Source organism: Scyliorhinus torazame, chromosome 18 (genome assembly GCF_047496885.1).
Source record: "Scyliorhinus torazame isolate Kashiwa2021f chromosome 18, sScyTor2.1, whole genome shotgun sequence".
NCBI lineage: Eukaryota > Metazoa > Chordata > Chondrichthyes > Carcharhiniformes > Scyliorhinidae > Scyliorhinus > Scyliorhinus torazame.
The window spans coordinates 71,184,545-71,202,414 of NC_092724.1; the positions used below are offsets into that span (position 1 = coordinate 71,184,545).

Sequence of the window (17,870 nt, forward strand, 5' to 3'; positions counted from 1 at the left end):
TCCCCATCAGACTCCCAACAGAGACTCCCCCATCAGACCCTCCATCAGACCCCCAGCATAGACTCCCCATCAGACTCCCAGCACAGACTCCCCCATCAGACCCTCCATCAGACCCCCAGCATAGACTCCCCATCAGACTCCCAGCACAGACTCCCCCATCAGACCCTCCATCAGACCCCCAGCATAGACTCCCCATCAGACTCCCAGCACAGACTCCCCCATCAGACCCTCCATCAGACCCCCAGCATAGACTCCCCATCAGACTCCCAGCACAGACTCCCCCATCAGACCCTCCATCAGACCCCCAGCATAGACTTCCCCATCAGACTCCCAACGGAAACTCCCCCATCAGACCCTCCATCAGACCCCCAGCATAGACTTCCCCATCAGACTCCCAGCACAGACTCCTCCATCAGACTCCCAGCACAGACTCCCCCATCAGACTCCCAACAGAGACTCCCCCATCAGACCCTCCATCAGACCCCCAGCACAGACTCCCCCATCAGACTCCCAACAGAGACTCCCCCATCAGACCCTCCATCAGACCCCCAGCATAAACTCCCCCATCAGACTCCCAACGGAAACTCCCCCATCAGACCCTCCATCAGACCCCCAGCACAGACTCCCCCATCAGACTCCCAACAGAGACTCCCCCATCAGACCCTCCATCAGACCCCCAGCACAGACTCCCCCATCAGACTCCCAACAGAGACTCCCCCATCAGACCCCCAGCATAGACCCTCCCATCAGACTCCCAACAGAGACTCCCCCATCAGACCCTCCATCAGACTCCCAACAGAGACTCCCCCATCAGACCCCCAGCACAGACTCCCCCATCAGACCCTCCATCAGACCCCCAGCATAGACTCCCCATCAGACTCCCAGCACAGACTCCCCCATCAGACCCTCCATCAGACCCCCAGCATAGACTCCCCATCAGACTCCCAGCACAGACTCCCCCATCAGACCCTCCATCAGACCCCCAGCATAGACTTCCCCATCAGACTCCCAACGGAAACTCCCCCATCAGACTCCCCATCAGACTCCCAGCACAGACTCCTCCATCAGACTCCCAGCACAGACTCCCCCATCAGACTCCCAACAGAGACTCCCCCATCAGACCCTCCATCAGACCCCCAGCACAGACTCCCCCATCAGACTCCCAACAGAGACTCCCCCATCAGACCCTCCATCAGACCCCCAGCACAGACTCCCCCATCAGACTCCCAACAGAGACTCCCCCATCAGACCCCCAGCATAAACTCCCCCATCAGACTCCCAACGGAAACTCCCCCATCAGACCCTCCATCAGACCCCCAGCATAGACTTCCCCATCAGACTCCCAGCACAGACTCCTCCATCAGACTCCCAGCACAGACTCCCCCATCAGACTCCCAACAGAGACTCCCCCATCAGACCCTCCATCAGACCCCCAGCACAGACTCCCCCATCAGACTCCCAACAGAGACTCCCCCATCAGACCCTCCATCAGACCCCCAGCACAGACTCCCCCATCAGACTCCCAACAGAGACTCCCCCATCAGACCCCCAGCATAGACCCTCCCATCAGACTCCCAACAGAGACTCCCCCATCAGACCCTCCATCAGACTCCCAACAGAGACTCCCCCATCAGACCCCCAGCATAGACCCTCCATCAGACCCCCAGCACAGACTCCCCCATCAGAGACCACACCCATCAGACCCCAAAAGAGACCCCCCAGTAAAGACCCCATCCGGCCCCACCCCGACAGAGACCCCCATCAGAGGCCCCTGACTAAAGCTGAAGAGCAGTCCAGGCAGTAGGTTGAAGATTCATTGTGTGACCTGCTAGGATTGACAGCCCCTCATCACATCAAAAGCAGCTAAATGCTTTGACTTCCTCTTTTTCACAGCAGGAAGCACTTAGCTGTCTTTGACTGGTGAGGATCTGTAAATCAAACAAGAGTGTTTATAAAAATTGTGGTCAGCATCAAAGCAGAGTAATGGAGACGCATTCTAGTGTGAAGGGAAAGATCAATGAACAAGGTGTGGTGGTATGCATTAGGGGTCATGTGGGACTGTGACGCCGTGATGCTATTGGCTGACAGATCCCGGGTCCTGGTTGGCTGTTGATCCCTAGCTCCGCCCTGAAGGCGGAGTATAAGAACACGGGCTTCTCCCCGCAGCTCCAGTCTGTTGCTGAACTGCGGGGAACAAGTCACGCTTAATAAAGCCTCATCGACTTCATCTCTATTCGTGTCTCTCGTAAGTCATTGTGCGCTACACAAGGTTTGATCAGGGATAGTCAGCATGGTTTTGTCCGAGGGAGGTCATGCCTAACAAATTTAACTGAATTTTTGAGCGAGGTGACCAGGTGTGTAGATGAGGGTAATGCAGTTGATGTAGTTTGGAAGGATTTCAGCAAAATCTTTGACAAGATATCACATGGGAGGCATCTAAAGAAGGCAAATGCACAAGGGGTACAGGGTAATTTGATAAGGTGGATTCAAATTGGCTTAGTTGTAGGAGACAGAGGTGCTGACAGACGGCTGTTTTAGTGACTGGTAGCCGGTGTCCATGGCGTACCACAGGGATCTGTGCTGGAGCCCCTATTATCCATCATTCACATAAACAACATAGATGACTATGTGGGGGGTAGGATCAGTAAGTTTGCGGATGACACAAATATTGGCCGGGTGGTTAACAGTGAGGCGGACTGTCTTGGGTTACAGGAATATTTTGGACGGGTTGGTCAAATGGGCAGAAAAGTGGCAGATGGAATTTATCCCTGAAAAGTGTGAGGTGATATACTTTGGAAGAAGCAATTTGCCAAGGAAGTGTTCAATGAATGGACTGACACTGGAAAGTTCCAAGGAACAAAGGGACCTTGGCGTGTTTGTCCATAGATCTCTGAAAGTGGGAGGGCAGGTTAATTTTGTGGTGAAAAACACATATGGGACACTTGCCTTCATCAATCGAGGCATAGATTGCAAAAGCAGGGAGGTCATGATGGAATTGTAGAGAACTTTGGTGAGGCCACAGCTGGAGTACTGTGCAATTCTGGTCGCCATATTACCGGAAGGATGTGATTGCACTGGAGTGGGTGCAGAGGCAATTCACCAGGATGTTGCCTGGGATGGAACATTTAATAATAATTATAATAATAATCACTTATTGTCACAATTAGGCTTCAATTAAATTACTGTGAAAAGCCCCGAAGGAAAGGTGTTAGAAAAGGGCAAGTGAAAATGCAATCTGCTGCTTGTCCTGCTCTTCAGGTTTCAAGCAGGGGTCTCTGATGGGGGTCTCTGATGGGGGTGGTATTGGGTCACCCTCATGTGTGTGTGTTGTGGGGATTGACCCTTAATTCCCATGTGGTGGGGGAGGATGCCCTTACTTGTCAGCAGGAGGGAGGGTGGGAGGATTTGTGTTGTAGGGGGAGGGGGGCCAGCCACTGGCCCTCGGTATCGGGGCCACCAGCTCAAAATGGCAGTCCAATTCCGGGATTCCAATACAATCCCGCAAACTCCCTACCAAGTATAAATTAGCATGGCAAGGGAGAACAAAATCGCTCTTGGGCGCAGCTCCTGGCACCAGCATAGACCAAGAACGATTCCACTCAGACGGGAGAACTTAGCCTCCCAAAGAGAAAATCCTGCTCGGCTTCTCCCCATTAGTTTCATCAAAACCCTTCATGATATTGGACACTTTGTTTAAATTTCCCCTTAATCCTCTCTGTTCAGGTGAGAACAATATCCCAAAGGCTGTTGGAATTTGCACACGTGTGATTTTAACCCCAGACACAGGGTGTTGGCAATTCAGATGCTCCAGGTCTTGGCCACCTTTTGCCAATCCCAGCCTGCTCTGATCAGCAGACATCAAAGGGGAGCTGCCAGGAGAGGCAGACCCTCCTTCAGTTATACAGATTGGGCACCGGACCTGATTTTAACTCTGCCCTGATGGGAACAGCTGCAGGAAATTGACTGGAACCGGAAGAGGCCCAAACAGCTCGGTTGCGTTTGCTTTTCTTATGAGATCAGGAGTTGCAAGAAGTGATTCTCTGGGGTACACAAGTATAGGCCTCCCTCTGCCCTGGGCACACCCTCCTTCCCAAGACTCTCTCAATACCCAACTCCGTGACTTACTTTATGCTGCCAGAACCTTCTCTTCCCGCTCACCAGCCCGTGGAAATGTCCAGCACCTTTTAGTCAGGCAGATGACCAGAGAGACAAGGTCACCCTTGTCTCCCAAAGGTAGGTGGCGCTCTCCCCTCCCAGATTCCACTCTCAGTTAAAATTTGGAAAGTTATCAGCTCTGGCCTACCTCGAAAGGGCATGTTGGCCCGGGTCTTCAGGTACATCCTGTTGCACTTCTTGCTGTTGATCCATTTAACATTGTAGCCCAGAGTGTTACAGCGATTCTTGCGGCAGTTCAGGCACATCCCCTTCTCAAATGATTTGTGGTTGTTACACCGATAAGCCTTGCATGGCTGGTCTTCGTACAACAGCGAATCAATGAATAAGTGGATCGAGCGTTCATGTTCACACTTCACCGCTTCTGAAAATGCTTTGGAAAGAGAGGAAGGTGTTGAATAGATCTTCCTTACACAAGGTTACAGATTCCAGTCTGTGACAGGAATCAGCTCAGCTTCTGTATCTGTAACTTCTTTAAGTGGTCTGGACCATTTGCTTCAAGACATACATTACCTGTCACCGTCCCCTGTCTGTTGGTGTGATATCAGGACTATGAAGCTCTCGTAATCTGGAGGGGAAAGGTGCTACATAAATGGGCATTCACTCTCTCTATCGATATCGCAATACAGTATGATGTGGTTTATAACCCTCACAAAGACCCCAGGGAATCGCTGATTGATCTCCCCATGGGCTTTGTAGGATATGAGTTCCCATGTTGAATGAGCGGAGACCCACCCAATATGGGCTCGCCAACCTTAAATATCGACCCCCAGACCTGGACGGGGAGTTCCTAATAGTCCCGGGCTGGGACATTTGATTTGTACGTCGCACCTGTGGCTTTATTTATGCTTGAGAATAAATCTGCTTTGATTTTTAGCCGGCGCCTCCTGGAGTGATTACATTGGCGATGAGGATCACGCACGGGATTCTGTGCAGCTTTCATAACTTCAGAAGACAACTTCGGTAAGAAAAGAAAAGCTGGAAATGCCTTTCTTTCTACATCTTGAGCCGTATGATACTGTAGCCATCTCAGATGGCCACCTGCAAAGGACCATGGGAATTATGGCCAACCCAGGACTCAGACAGACTCAGAACTTGTGTGTGTATTTGCAACCCAGATAGCTAGACGCGATTGAAACCCCCGCTCGTTTGCATTCTAATGGCCCATTTCCTCAGAACAAAAGAACTGTATTCGGGTAACCGATACAGATGCAGACTAATCGGAGCCACTCCCTTTACTCAGGGAGACCAAACAGTCAAGGTCAATGACCGTTAAGGACACGCCCAGCCATCATGGCACCCGCCCCTTTATTGGCCAAAATCAAAGGCAGTGATCGAAGCCTGTCGAATTATTGGGTCCAAGTTAAGGACCGCCCTAAACAGCGCAAAATCCCAGAGGGATCAGAGACACAGCCATGTGCTCGGTCGCTTGGATCCTGCCTATGCCAATCCAAATGCAGCATAACGACCAGACAGACAAGTTCAAGACTAACGATCGCTACCAGACGGATGAGCCCAGCAGAAACAGCCACTTCTTCCACCCAGCCACGCAAGATCCAGACAAAGGCCTTGTCCATCTGCATAGAGCCGGTTGCCCTGAAGTTAAGAAAAGGTTATTGTAGTTGTTAGGTGTAGTATAACTTGGAGTGTTTTGTGTTGCATGTCGAAGTAATCCTTGTGTGTAAATAAACCATCTTTGAACTTGAACTGACTAACTGGTTGTGTGGTCCTTTGATCAATATCCGGTAAAGCCTTGTGGTGGTATCATTTGATACCTGGCGACTCTAAAGAGCATCATTATTAATTGGCAACATTATTGGCGACTCCGGTGCCGATTGGCAACAATGCAAACGTAGGGGACTGGGACCAGTGTGCCAAGCACATGCGTTATTTGTCAATACCAATGGGACAGAAGGTAATCTTCCTCACAGCATACGGGACCCCGATATTTAGCATTCTCAAAAGCGTAACCTATTCAGCGGCCCCTGACACTAAAACATCTGACAAGCTCGTGAACCTGGTGAGAAACCATTACACCCCAAAGCCATCCATAATCCTCCATTTTGACACAGCTGGGAGGACCCTGGGGAACCCGTTCTTGCTAGATTGCGGAAGTTGGCAGAGTACTGGGAATTTGGATCGTCCATGAATGAGATGCTACATGATAGGCTGGTATGTGGGATTAACAACCTAGACCTCAAGAGGCTATATAGGAATAGCTTTGTCCCTGGGAAATGCCGAGAAATAGGCTCAAGAACATCAAGGCTTGACGGAAAGTACAGTCCTCAGGTTGGGAGGAGGGTCTTTGCATAGAGAAGCCAGGGTATCCGGTGAAGTCACCCACATGCTTCGCCCACCATAAATCCAATATTCCAAAAGGGCATCCTGGCTCCCCAGAAGTACCCGGGAAAGCTCCCCGGAGGATCAGAGGCATCAGCCGCAAGGCTGCTGTAGGTGATGTCGTAGGGCACAATGCAGGCAAGGCTGCTAGAATCAGCAGTAAGCGTGCCACCCAGACCAGGAACCAAAGCCACCTCCGACACCGACCTTACACGTATGCAGCCCTCAGAGGATGAAACAATGCAGTTAAACTGCGTCATCACTACCAAGGTCGCTCTAATAAGTATCGGGCTGCTTGTCAACAGTCAATCCTTAGAGATGGAGGTGGATATGGGAGTGGCCTTCTCCATCTTTAGGGAACAGACATTCCAGCATCTCCAAATGGTATTCCACCCTTAAACCTAAAGGACACCAGGGCCAGACTAGCTACGTACAGGGAAGACATTTTGAAGATTACGGAGACCACCATGACCCCGGTAACTTATGAACAGCAGTCGGTAATACTTCCACTCATAGTCGTGCAAGGATCAGGGCCTGGTCTAATGGGCAGGGATTGCCTCAGAAGATCCAACTGGACTGGCTGGAAAATTTTTAATTAGAGATTGATGAATTGTACAACGTTATCAACAAATACCCCAAAGGATACCTTGCCAAATTCTGCAAGACAGATTAAAGCTTGGACCCATAAGAACCCCACGTTGTCCAAGTTGCGCCATATGATCCTCACTGGTGGAATCTGAGGACACCTCATGGACGACATGAAGCTCCTCCTCATGAAAAGACGGAGCACATTCAGCGGACTCAAGTTAAAGTCCGGTTTTGGGCGCGTTTGGCTGGGATTTTCACGGCGGCCGCGTTGGCGAGATCAGCACTTAGTGCCACAAATGAGACAAACGAGAATCTCGCCATGCCTGGCTCCCTCGATGCCTGATTTGCCAGACTCGCACCTCAGCAGCTCCCTGCTAACAAGGGGGAGCTACTTTTAAACACTTCCTCATACTCACTCCCAGTCAACACACAAGCACAGCAGCAGGAGGACCTGCTCCTCGCTTTGGGGATGGTCACCTGGCCAGGTTTCTTGATGCTGTGGAGGAGAGGAGGGGCACCCTGTTTCCCCAAAGGGATGGGAGGACCAGCAGCAGGGTCGGCAATGCTGCCTGGTAGGCAGTGACAGTGACAGCGGCCGTCAGTGTGGGCAGGATGGCCAGGAGGAATCCCAGAGATCTGAGTCCTCACCCGCTATGAGGACCAGGCCTTGGAAATTGGGACTGCCTGAGGAGAGAGCTAGGGGGTATGGAAAACCGTCACAGTGAAATATTCACTGTTAAAACATATCGCACTCATACATTTGAAGCCTCAGTCACGTTAGTCTTCACTGTGAGCCTGCCTGCAACCCCCACCCCCGTTGCCCCTGTTGCCCTCCATCTTCCCCCCCACCCACAGCGGTCCAAGATCGAAAGCCCTTGATGCAGAATCTGTTCAGAGCATGGTCCAGTGACTGAGGAGCATCGCTGTGAGTGCGCTGTCAGCAGAAAGACTTTCTCATAAACTGAGGAGCACCAGAGTTTTCCTCACGGTGAGTGATCATCACTGTCCGGCCGTGTTAGTTGACCCACTGACAGATCTTTAACAGATCTTTGTTCCAACCTCTTTGGAGGGGATGGGAATGAGGGTGGAGGGATGAAATGGGGGGTGGTGTTGAGCTGAGGGGCACAGCCTCGTCCTAGGAGAATCTGGAGATGATGAGAGCCTCCCGGGTCCTCCTGGCATGTCGGACTCTTGCCGCCTCTGGCTCTTCTTCGGGCTTGTCCTCCTGCCCCTCCTGCCCATTTTCCTCCTCACAGGATGCCACATGTTCCTCCGCCTCCTCCTGCTCCTCTGTCATCAGCAGGCACTTGTAGGGAACATGCATCCTGTTGATCGCCCCCTGGGTCCAGGGTATTCTGTCAATGGCAGATCCCGCTGCCTTAGCATTCTGGTGGGCTTGGTCCACATTAATTTACTTGTAGATGGGGTGCCACTTTCCTGTAAGGTGAGCTATTCACTGTAGAATATTCTGCCTCCAACCTGCTCTAGTAGCTCTGCCGTTTACATGGCTGGTTCATTTGAGTCAAGTGTCATAGAATCTCTACAGTACAGAAGGAGACCATCTGGCCTATCTAGTCTGCACCAATCCTCTGAAAGAGAACCCTACCCAGACCCACCATCCTGCCCTATCCCCGTAACCCCACATAACCAGCACATCTTTGGAAACGAAGGAGCAATTTATCATGGCCAATCCACCTAACTTGCACATCTTTGGACTGTGGGAGGAAACCGGAGCACCTGGAGGAAACCCACGCAGGCACGGAGAGAAAGTGTAAACGCCACATAGACAGTCACCCAAGGTCAGTATCAAACTGGGTTCCTGGTGTGAGGCAGCAGTGCTAACCACTCTGCTACCCTTTAAGGATGACCCTCTGAATGTTAACATTGCCGGATTCAGCAACGCTAACGCTGTTGAATGTCATGAGTTGGTGCTTATGTTGTTGGAGATGCTCATTACCTGAAACGTGCAGCATGAATGCCCCTGGCCATTTATCATCCCGAGTTTAAATGTTGCCCAAATTCTGCTGCATATGGAATTATCTGAGCAGCTGCAAATTGTATATAAGCAATATGTAATAATCAACAATCATCCCACTTTTGACCTTGTGATGGAAGAAAAGTCATTGATGAAGCAGCTGGAGGTGGTTGGGCCTAGAACATTACCCTGAAGAACACCTGCAGTGATGTCCTGGAGCAGAGATGACTGACCTCCAACCACCACAACCGCATCTATCCACAAGAGCATTGGTCGGAGTGACCATCACACACACCTTGTGGAGACAAATTCCACCTTCACATTGAAGGTACCCTCCATCAGGTTGTGTGGCACTACCACCGTGCTAAATAGAATAGATCCTGAACAACTCCAGACTGGGCAACTGTGGGTTGCTGTGGGCCACCACCAGCAGCAAAATTGTACTCGATCACAATCTATAACCTCATGGCCCGGCACATCCCCCACTCTACCATTACCACCAAGCCAGGGGATCTACCCTGGTTCAGTGAAGAGTTCAGGAGGGCATGCCAGGAGCAACACCAGGCATACCGAAAAATGAGGGGTCAACTTGATGAAATTACAACACAGGACTACTTGTGTGCCAAACAGCAAAAGTATCTTGGAACAGGCAGAGCTAAGTGATCCCACAATCAACAGATCAGATCTAAGCTCTGCAGTCCTGCCACATCCAGCCATGAATGGTGGTGGACAATTAAACAACTCACTGGAAGAGGAGGCTCGACAAATATCCCCATCCTCAATGATGAAGGAGCCCAGCACATCAGTGAAAAAGACAAGGCTGAAACATTTGCAAAAAAATTCAGCCAGAAGTGATGAGTGGACGATCCATCTTAGCCCCAGCACATAATTCTTGTACTTCTGAGCTTTCCATGCTCCTAGCCAAGCTGTTCCAGTACATCTACCCGGCAATGTGGAAAATTGCCCTGGTGTGTCCTGTACACAAAAAAACAGAACAAATCCAACCCTGCCAATAACCACCCTGTCAGTCTACTCACTGTCATTAGTAAAGTAGTGGAAAGGATCATCAACAGTGCTATGAAGAAGTACTTACTTAGCATTAACCTGCCCACTGACACTCCGTTTGAGCTCCACCAGGGTCACTCAGCTCCTGACCTCATTACAACCTTGGTTCACACATGGACAAAACAGCTGAACTCCAGAAGTGAGGTGAGATCGACTGCCCATGACAAAACTGGAGTCAATGGCAACCAGAGGGATCACTCGCTGCTGGTTGGAGTCATACCTGGCACAAAGGAAGATGGTTGTGGTGGTCGGAGGTCAATCATCTCAGTTCCAGGCATCACTGCAGAAGTTCCTCAGGGTAGTGTCCTTGGTCCAACCATCTTCAGCTGCTTCAGCAATGATCTTTCTTCCATCCTAAGGTCAGAACTGTAGATGTTCACTGATGATTGCACAATGTTCAGCACCATTCGCGACTCCTCGGATGCCAAAGCAGTCCATGTCCAAATGCAGCAAGACCTGGATAATATCCAGGCTTGGGCCGACAAGTGGAAAGTCACATTTGTGCCACACGAGTGACAAGCAAGGACCATCTCCAACAAGAGAGAATCTAGCCAGCTCCCCATGACATTAATTTGCATTATCATCATATAATCACCCTGTGGGGGAGGGGGGACAGTTACCATTGACCAGAAACTAAACTGGACAAGCCACATAAATACTGAGGCTACAGGAGCAGGTCATAGGCTGGGAATTCGGCCACGAGTAGCTCATCTCCTGACTCCCCAAAGCCTGTCCACCATCTACAAGGCACAAGTCATGCTTAACCAATTTATTGGAGTTCTCTGAAGTAGTAATGTGCTGTGGATAAAGGGGAGCCTATAGATGTGCTGTATTTGGATTTCCACAAGGCATTTGACAAAGTGCCACGTCATTGTGCAAATTAGGAGCTCATGATGTAGGGGGTAACATATTAGCCTAAAGAGGAGATTAGCTGGTTGATGGAAAACAGAAGATGCAATGAAGATGGGTCTTTTTCTGATCATCAGGATGTGATGAGTGGAATCCCGCTGGGGTCTCAACTTTTACATCAATAATTTAGATGAGGGGAGCAAAGGCATGGTAGCTAAATTTGCAGATAATACAAAAGCCGGGAGGAAAATATGTTGTGAAGACATAGGGAGGTTGCAGACGGATATGGATAGGTTGAGTGAACGGGCAAACATCCGGCAGATGGGGACTATAATGTGGGAAACATTAAGTCGTTCACTTTGGTTGGAAGAATAAAAAAGCAGAGTGTTACTTAAATGGAGAAGAGCTGCAGAATTCTGAGGTGCAGAGAGATCTAGGTGTTCTAGTGCATGAGTCACAAGAAGTTAGTTTTGCAGGTATAGTATGTAATTAAGAAGGCAAATGGAATGCACAATGCTGACATTGGTGGACCTGTGCGGAATGTGTTCCGACTTCCCAGGAGGTACAGTGACGACACACAGCAGTAACCCTATTAGTGAGCTCAATCAAATTTCCCTGTGCCTCACTGGCTCCAAGTTTCAGATGATTGAGTTTCCCTTGCATGACACCATTCCCAGGTTAAGCTGACTGACTGCCCATGTGTCTGTTTCTTTCCCTTATATTTGGAGTAATCAGAGAAATTTGTAATTCTGCCCCCATGCCGGCTGTTCCTGTGATTCACCTGTCGGTCTGTCAATAAAACTCGCTACTTCCCTCAATCATAGAATCATTTACAGAGCAGAAGGAGGCCAATTCGGCCCATTGATTCTGCACTGGCCCTTGGAAAGAGCACCCTACTTATGCCCATGTCCAGTCTATCACTGTAACCCCACCTAACCTCCTGGATACTAAGGGGCAATTTAGCATGGCCAATCCACCTAACCTGCACACCTTTGGACTGTGGAAGGAAACCGGAGCACCCAAAGGAAACCCACGTAGACATGGAGAGAAAGTGCAAAACTCCACACAGTCACCCCCCTGTTTTAAAACACAACATTTACAAATAACTCAGTTCCAAATCTGTTCTGTGAAGATAAAGTAAAGTTTAAAAATCCCATACTGTGTCAGACTGCGAACTGAGAGGTCGCTATTGAAATAAAGGTTTGGAGTGCTGGCAATGGCATTTGGAAGCGCGGTCCCTTTAAGGGGCAAACCTTTGCAGTCCACGTGACCAGCTCGGGGCCTATCGTGAGGAAGCGCACAAACCCTGACCAATGGGGAAAAAGCAGCGGGCCCTGGGAGTAGGGCCCCAGGCAGGGGGGGTCCTGGACCCCGAGGTGAAGACCTGTTTAGTGACTCGATGTCTGTGTCCAGTTTACCTTTACTTGTTGACAATAAACTCTTGTTCTGTTATACTGGAAGTCTCCCTAGTATTGCCCCGAGCCACCACGCTGGTGACGAGTGTAAACCTGATCGATCACAAGTCCGCAGTAGTTCAGAATTCGAGGGGGAAGGGAGAAACCTCCAAAACAAACAAAGAAATCAAAAAGCATCATAAAACAGTGAATGAAACATGCCCAGGATTGGAAAGCTTGACCCAGTTCTGTCCAAAGAGAAGTGCACCATGGTAAATCTGACCAGTTGAGGCCTGGTCTCATTCTCAAAGACAAACTTAGTTGTGAGGATGGAGTCATATTCTGAGGTTCCCAAGTGCTGATACCACCCCCAGCAGGAGAGCCATTCTTGCAAAATTGTACAATGCCCATCCGAGCCCAACAGAAATGAAAATACTAGCTGGAAGCTTCATTTGGTGACCTGGCATAGTTAAGGATATTGAATGCATGGTGCGCCAGTGCGATCCCTGCCAGGGACAACAGACATTACCACTCACAGGAGGGAGCGAGAGATGGAATGTCCCTGCTGTCACAGGCGGACTTACACTATTGGAGGCACTCTCCCTCTTTGCAGGAGCTCCACGTTATGCTCCACCCCCTGGTGACGTAGTGACCCGTCCCCAATTACATCAACCCTGCCCCAATGACACAGGCCCAACCCCCAATAACCTTGAGCCCCACCCCACTGACATCGAGCTCTACCCCAATGATGTCGAGCCCCACCCCAATGATGCCAAGCCCAACTCCTAATGACATCGAGCCCCACCCCAATGACATCGAGCCCCACCCCAATGACATCGAGCCCCACCCCATGATGTCAAGCTCTTCCCCTAATGACTTTGAGCCCACCCCAATGATGTCGAGCCCCATCCCAATGATGTCGAGCCCTATCCCAATGATGTCGAGCCCTACCCCAATGGCAGCTAGCCCCACCCCCAATGATGTCAAACCCCATCCCAATGATGCCGATCCCCGTCCCCAATAAATTTGAGCCCTTTGCCCAATGGCGTCAAGCCCTGCCCCCAATAACGTCGATTCTCACCTCCCAATGAATTTGCACCCCACTCCCAATGACGTCGAACCCCATTGCGAATGACGCCAATGCGTCCTGGCCGTGCCCACTTTCAGCTCACACAATGCAAGGCACAGAAACTAAAAATCTCCCCCTCACTGCCCAGTCAGGTTTCTGCCCAGTCCAGCCCTCTCACTCTCAGCCTTGCCTGGCCTCTGGCGCTGGTCGGGTCGTGCCATGCCCATAGGCCGCTGCTCACTGATGCCCAGAGACACGACGCCGACGCCGCCTGCCTGACCTTCGCACTTCCTGACTGCTGCTCTGCTCATCTCGCGCCTCTCGCTCGGTGTCTGGGCCTCGAGGTTCGACCCTCAATGACCGTGTGTGCTCCTGGCTGGCTGCCAGGCTGTTACTGTTGGCTATCTGGCCTGATGGCCTCTGTTCTTTTCGGTTGGTTACCCGCCAGACCTCCTCAGCCCTGGCCTGGAGATCAAGAGTCGCCCTGCTGCTCCCCGAAACGTCCCGCTGCCCAGTGTCTTCTCCTCGCCTCACCGAAGGCTTCACAGCAGAGGCGGACAGACACGTTTGGGGACAGACACAGCCACCTCCCGGTATGGGACCCTGCCATTGGCCGGAGCCCCACGCTGCAGCTCTGTGTGTTTTATTGTAAGTCCGCCTCTGTCTGCCTTGGTGGTCGAATCTCAGAGACAGCCTTGCAGGGATGACAACGTTGCTACCTCAGAGATGGAGGAGCCAATTGAAATGAAAATGAAATGAAAATCGCTTATTGTCACAAGTCGGCTTCAAATGAAGTTACTGTGAAAAGCCCCTAGTCGCCACATTCCGGCGCCTGTTCGGGGAGGCTGGTACGGGAATTGGGGATTAAGATGATTCACGAGACCCAGAAAATCGCCCAACAGATTGACATTGTGATGAATTGTTATGGACTCTCTCCCTTTGTGTTTCTCAACCGTTTTAATTTTTAATTGTATATAGTTACTGTACATAACCTGCTCTGCAAATATGTTATTGAGGGACTTAAGGGGGGAGGGTGTGGTGATGTGGCCCCTTTTAGGGGCAGGTCCACATGGTTTGCGTGACTGGCATGGGGCTTATTGCGTGGGAGAGTGTGAACCCTGAAGAGCAGCGAGAAATCGGTCTGGGAGGGGTATCCTTGCAGCAGTCAGAGTCACAGACAAGCAGTTGTGATTTTTAAAAGTGTTTTCTTTTGGAAGAGAGGATTAACTGAAACAACACAAATAAGTGAAAGTCAGGGTCATTAGAATAAAGTACTATAAGTAAACAAAGTAGGGTAAAGGAAGTAAAGTTAGTGTAAAGGAGGTAAGTTAATAATTTCCTTATATAAGCATAATTTTTCGTTCATAAAGGAAGTAAATAAGGGGCTTAAGGGTAGTCATGGCAGGAGAGCTCCCACAGGTGATATGTTCCCCCTGTGCTATGTAGCAAATCTGATTTCCTTGGTTACCATGTGTAGAGGAAGTGTGTCCAACTGCAGCTACTGGCTAACCGCCTTTCGGAGCTGCAGCTGAGGGTGGATTCACTGTGGAGCACCCGCGTTGCTGAGTAAGTCGGGGATAGCACGTTCAGTGAGGTGGTCACAACACAGGTGAGGATTGAACAGGCAGAAAGAGCATGGGTGACCACCAGGCAGAGTGGAGGAAGGCAGCACAGGAGTCCCCAGTGACTATCTCCCTTTCTAAAAGCTATACCGTTTTGGATACTGTTGGGGGAGATGACTGTGTAGGGGAAAGCAGTGGCAGACAATTTCATATCACCATGACTGGGTCTGCTGCGCAAGGGAGGAAGAGGAAGAATGTCAGGGCTATAGCGGTAGGGCATTCAATTGTAAGGGGAACAAACAGGCGTTTCTGTGGCCGCAAAAGAGAATCCAGGCCTCAATGATGCCAGGGTCAGGTAGGTCACCGAACAGCTGCAGGGCATGCTGAAGGGGGAGGGTAAACAGACATTTTGGTACCAAAAATATAGGCAGAAAAAGGGGTGAGGTCCTGAAAGCAGACTTAAGGAGCTAGGAAATAGATTAAAAAACAGGACCAGAAGGTATTACCAGAAGGTATTATCTGGATTATCTCTGGTGCCACATGCGAGTGACTGATGAAATAGGTTAGTCCAGATGAATGTGTGGCTGGAGAAATGGTGCAGGAGGGAGGGCTTGAGATTTCTGGGATATTGGAAACGTTTTTGGGGATGGTTGGACCTGTACAAGCGGGACAGGTTACACCTAATCCAAAATGGGACTGACGTCCTTGCAATGAAGTTTGCGGTTAGGGAAGGTTTAAAATAACTTGGCAGGGGGGTGGGATCCTGAGAGAAGATTCAGAAGGGGGAGATGCACAGCCAAATTAGAAGAGACAGCAAGTGAGTCAGGAAGGCATAGAATGTCTAGACCAGTTAAGTCACGAGGGAGTTTGGCAAGATTGGATGGTACTTATTTTAATGCAATGAGTCTGACGATCAAGGCAGATGAGTTAAGGGCACAAACTAAACCACGAGGTTATGGTGTCATTGCTGTCATTGAGACATGGCCGAGAGAGGGGCAGGATTGGCAGCTCAATATTCCAGGATATAGGATCCTCAGGTGAGTCAGGGAAGGAGGTAAAAGAGGAAGGGGTGTCGCAATTTTGATCAGGGAATCAATTACAGCAGTAAGGTGGGACAACATCTTAGAAGGCTCTTCAAATTAAGTCTTATGGGTAGAACTTCAAAACTAAAAAAAGAGTAGCTGGGAATACTCTATAGGCTCCCTAACAGTCTGAGAGAGATAGAAGAGCAGATATGTAGGCAAATCTCAGAGAAATGTAAAGTAATCGGGTAGTGATAGCGGGGAATTTCGGGCGCGATTCTCCACTCCCACGCCGAAGTGGCCGCGCCGTCGTGAACGCCGTCGAGGTTCACGACGGCGCGGAACGGCCCCGGTCCCGACCGATTCAGGCCCTGACAATGGGCCAGGATCGGGGCCGCGTCATCTACACGTGCCAGGCCTTGTTGCCCGCATAAAAGCGGCGCCGATAGATGACGCGGCCGGCGCCGCATAACAGGCGTCATCCGCGCATGCGCGGGTTGGCCGGCGGCAACCCGCGCATGCGTGGTTGCCGTCCTCTCTAAGTCCGCCCCACAAGAAGATGGGGGACGGATCTTGCGGGGCCGCGGAAGGAAGGAGGTCCTCCTTTAGAGAGGACGGCCCGACGATCGGTGGGCACCGATCGCGGGCCACCCCACATTTCAGGTAAAGCCTGGTGCAGGATCCCCCCTCGCCCCCCCCCCACAGGCCCCCCCCCCTCCAGCGTTCACGCACCGCCCACGACCGCAGCGACCAGGTGTGGACGGCGACGGGGGGAACCCGCCGTTTTGGCCTGGCCGCTCGGCCCATCCGGGCCTCAGAATAGCGGGGGTGCCGGAGAATCGCCATTTTGGGTGTCTCCGGCGATTCTCCGGCCTGCGGCCCGCGAAACTCGACCGGGCCGTTCCCGCCGCTTGGGAGAATCGCGGGAGGGCGTCGGACCGGCGTCCCTAGAAATTTTGGCGGCCCAGGCGATTCTCCCAACCGGCGTGGGAGTGGAGAATCGCACCCTTCAACTCCCCAACATTAACGGGCGTAGCCAGAGTGTGAAAGGTTTAGAGGGAGCGGAATTTTTAAAATGCATCCAGGAGAACTTTTTAAGCCAGAAAGTAGAAGGACCTACAAGGGAGGGGGGCAGTCCTGGTCTTAATTTTAGGTAACAAAGCTGGACAAGTGGTTGACGTATCAGTGGGGGAGCATTAGATTCAAGATTGTTATGGAAAAGGACAAGAATGGGCCTGAAATCAAAGTTCTAAACGGGAAGAAGGCCGATTTCAATAAGATCAGATATGAGTTGGCCCGAGTGGACTGAGAACAGACACTTTTAGGTAAACCTGTGAGAGAACAGTGGGAAGCAGTCAAGAAGGAAATAGGGAGCGTACAGGGCCAACATGTTCCAGTCAAGGAAAAGGATGGGACCAACAAATCCAGTGAACCCTGGATATCGAGGGATATACATCATTGGATAAGGAGAAAAAGGGAGGCCAATGGCAGATATGGAGGGTTCAAAACAGCAGAAGACCTAGAGGCATATAGAATGTGTATGAAAGGAAATCGGCAGATAAAATAAAGGAAATTCCTAGTTGTGTTACAATCACATTAAAGGTGAAACGATAACTAGAGAAAGAGTAGGGTCCATTAAGGACCACAGTGGCAATTTGTGTGTGGAGCAAAGATCATAGGTAGGGTTCTAAATGAATACTTTGTGTCAGTGTTCACTCGTTAGAGGTGTGGGTATAGAAATCAGGGAGAAGCACTGTGATAAAATTAAAGGGATTAACATAGATAGAGAAGAGGTTCAGAGTGGTCTAGTAGGCTTAAAAGTAGACAAATCTC

At 50.6% G+C, this 17,870-nt stretch overlaps 1 protein-coding gene across 3 annotated transcripts in view; it reads right to left on the minus strand.

The window, feature by feature from the left end:
- LOC140395292 (lipoprotein lipase-like) overlaps positions 1-17,870 on the minus strand; it is a 243,639-nt gene that overhangs the window by 183,506 nt on the left and 42,263 nt on the right. For all 3 annotated transcript variants that reach the window (XM_072482878.1, XM_072482877.1, XM_072482876.1), the window contains one exon: positions 4,304-4,546. In XM_072482878.1, the coding sequence (XP_072338979.1) occupies positions 4,304-4,546 (243 nt within the window). The remainder of the gene's footprint in view (positions 1-4,303; positions 4,547-17,870) is intronic.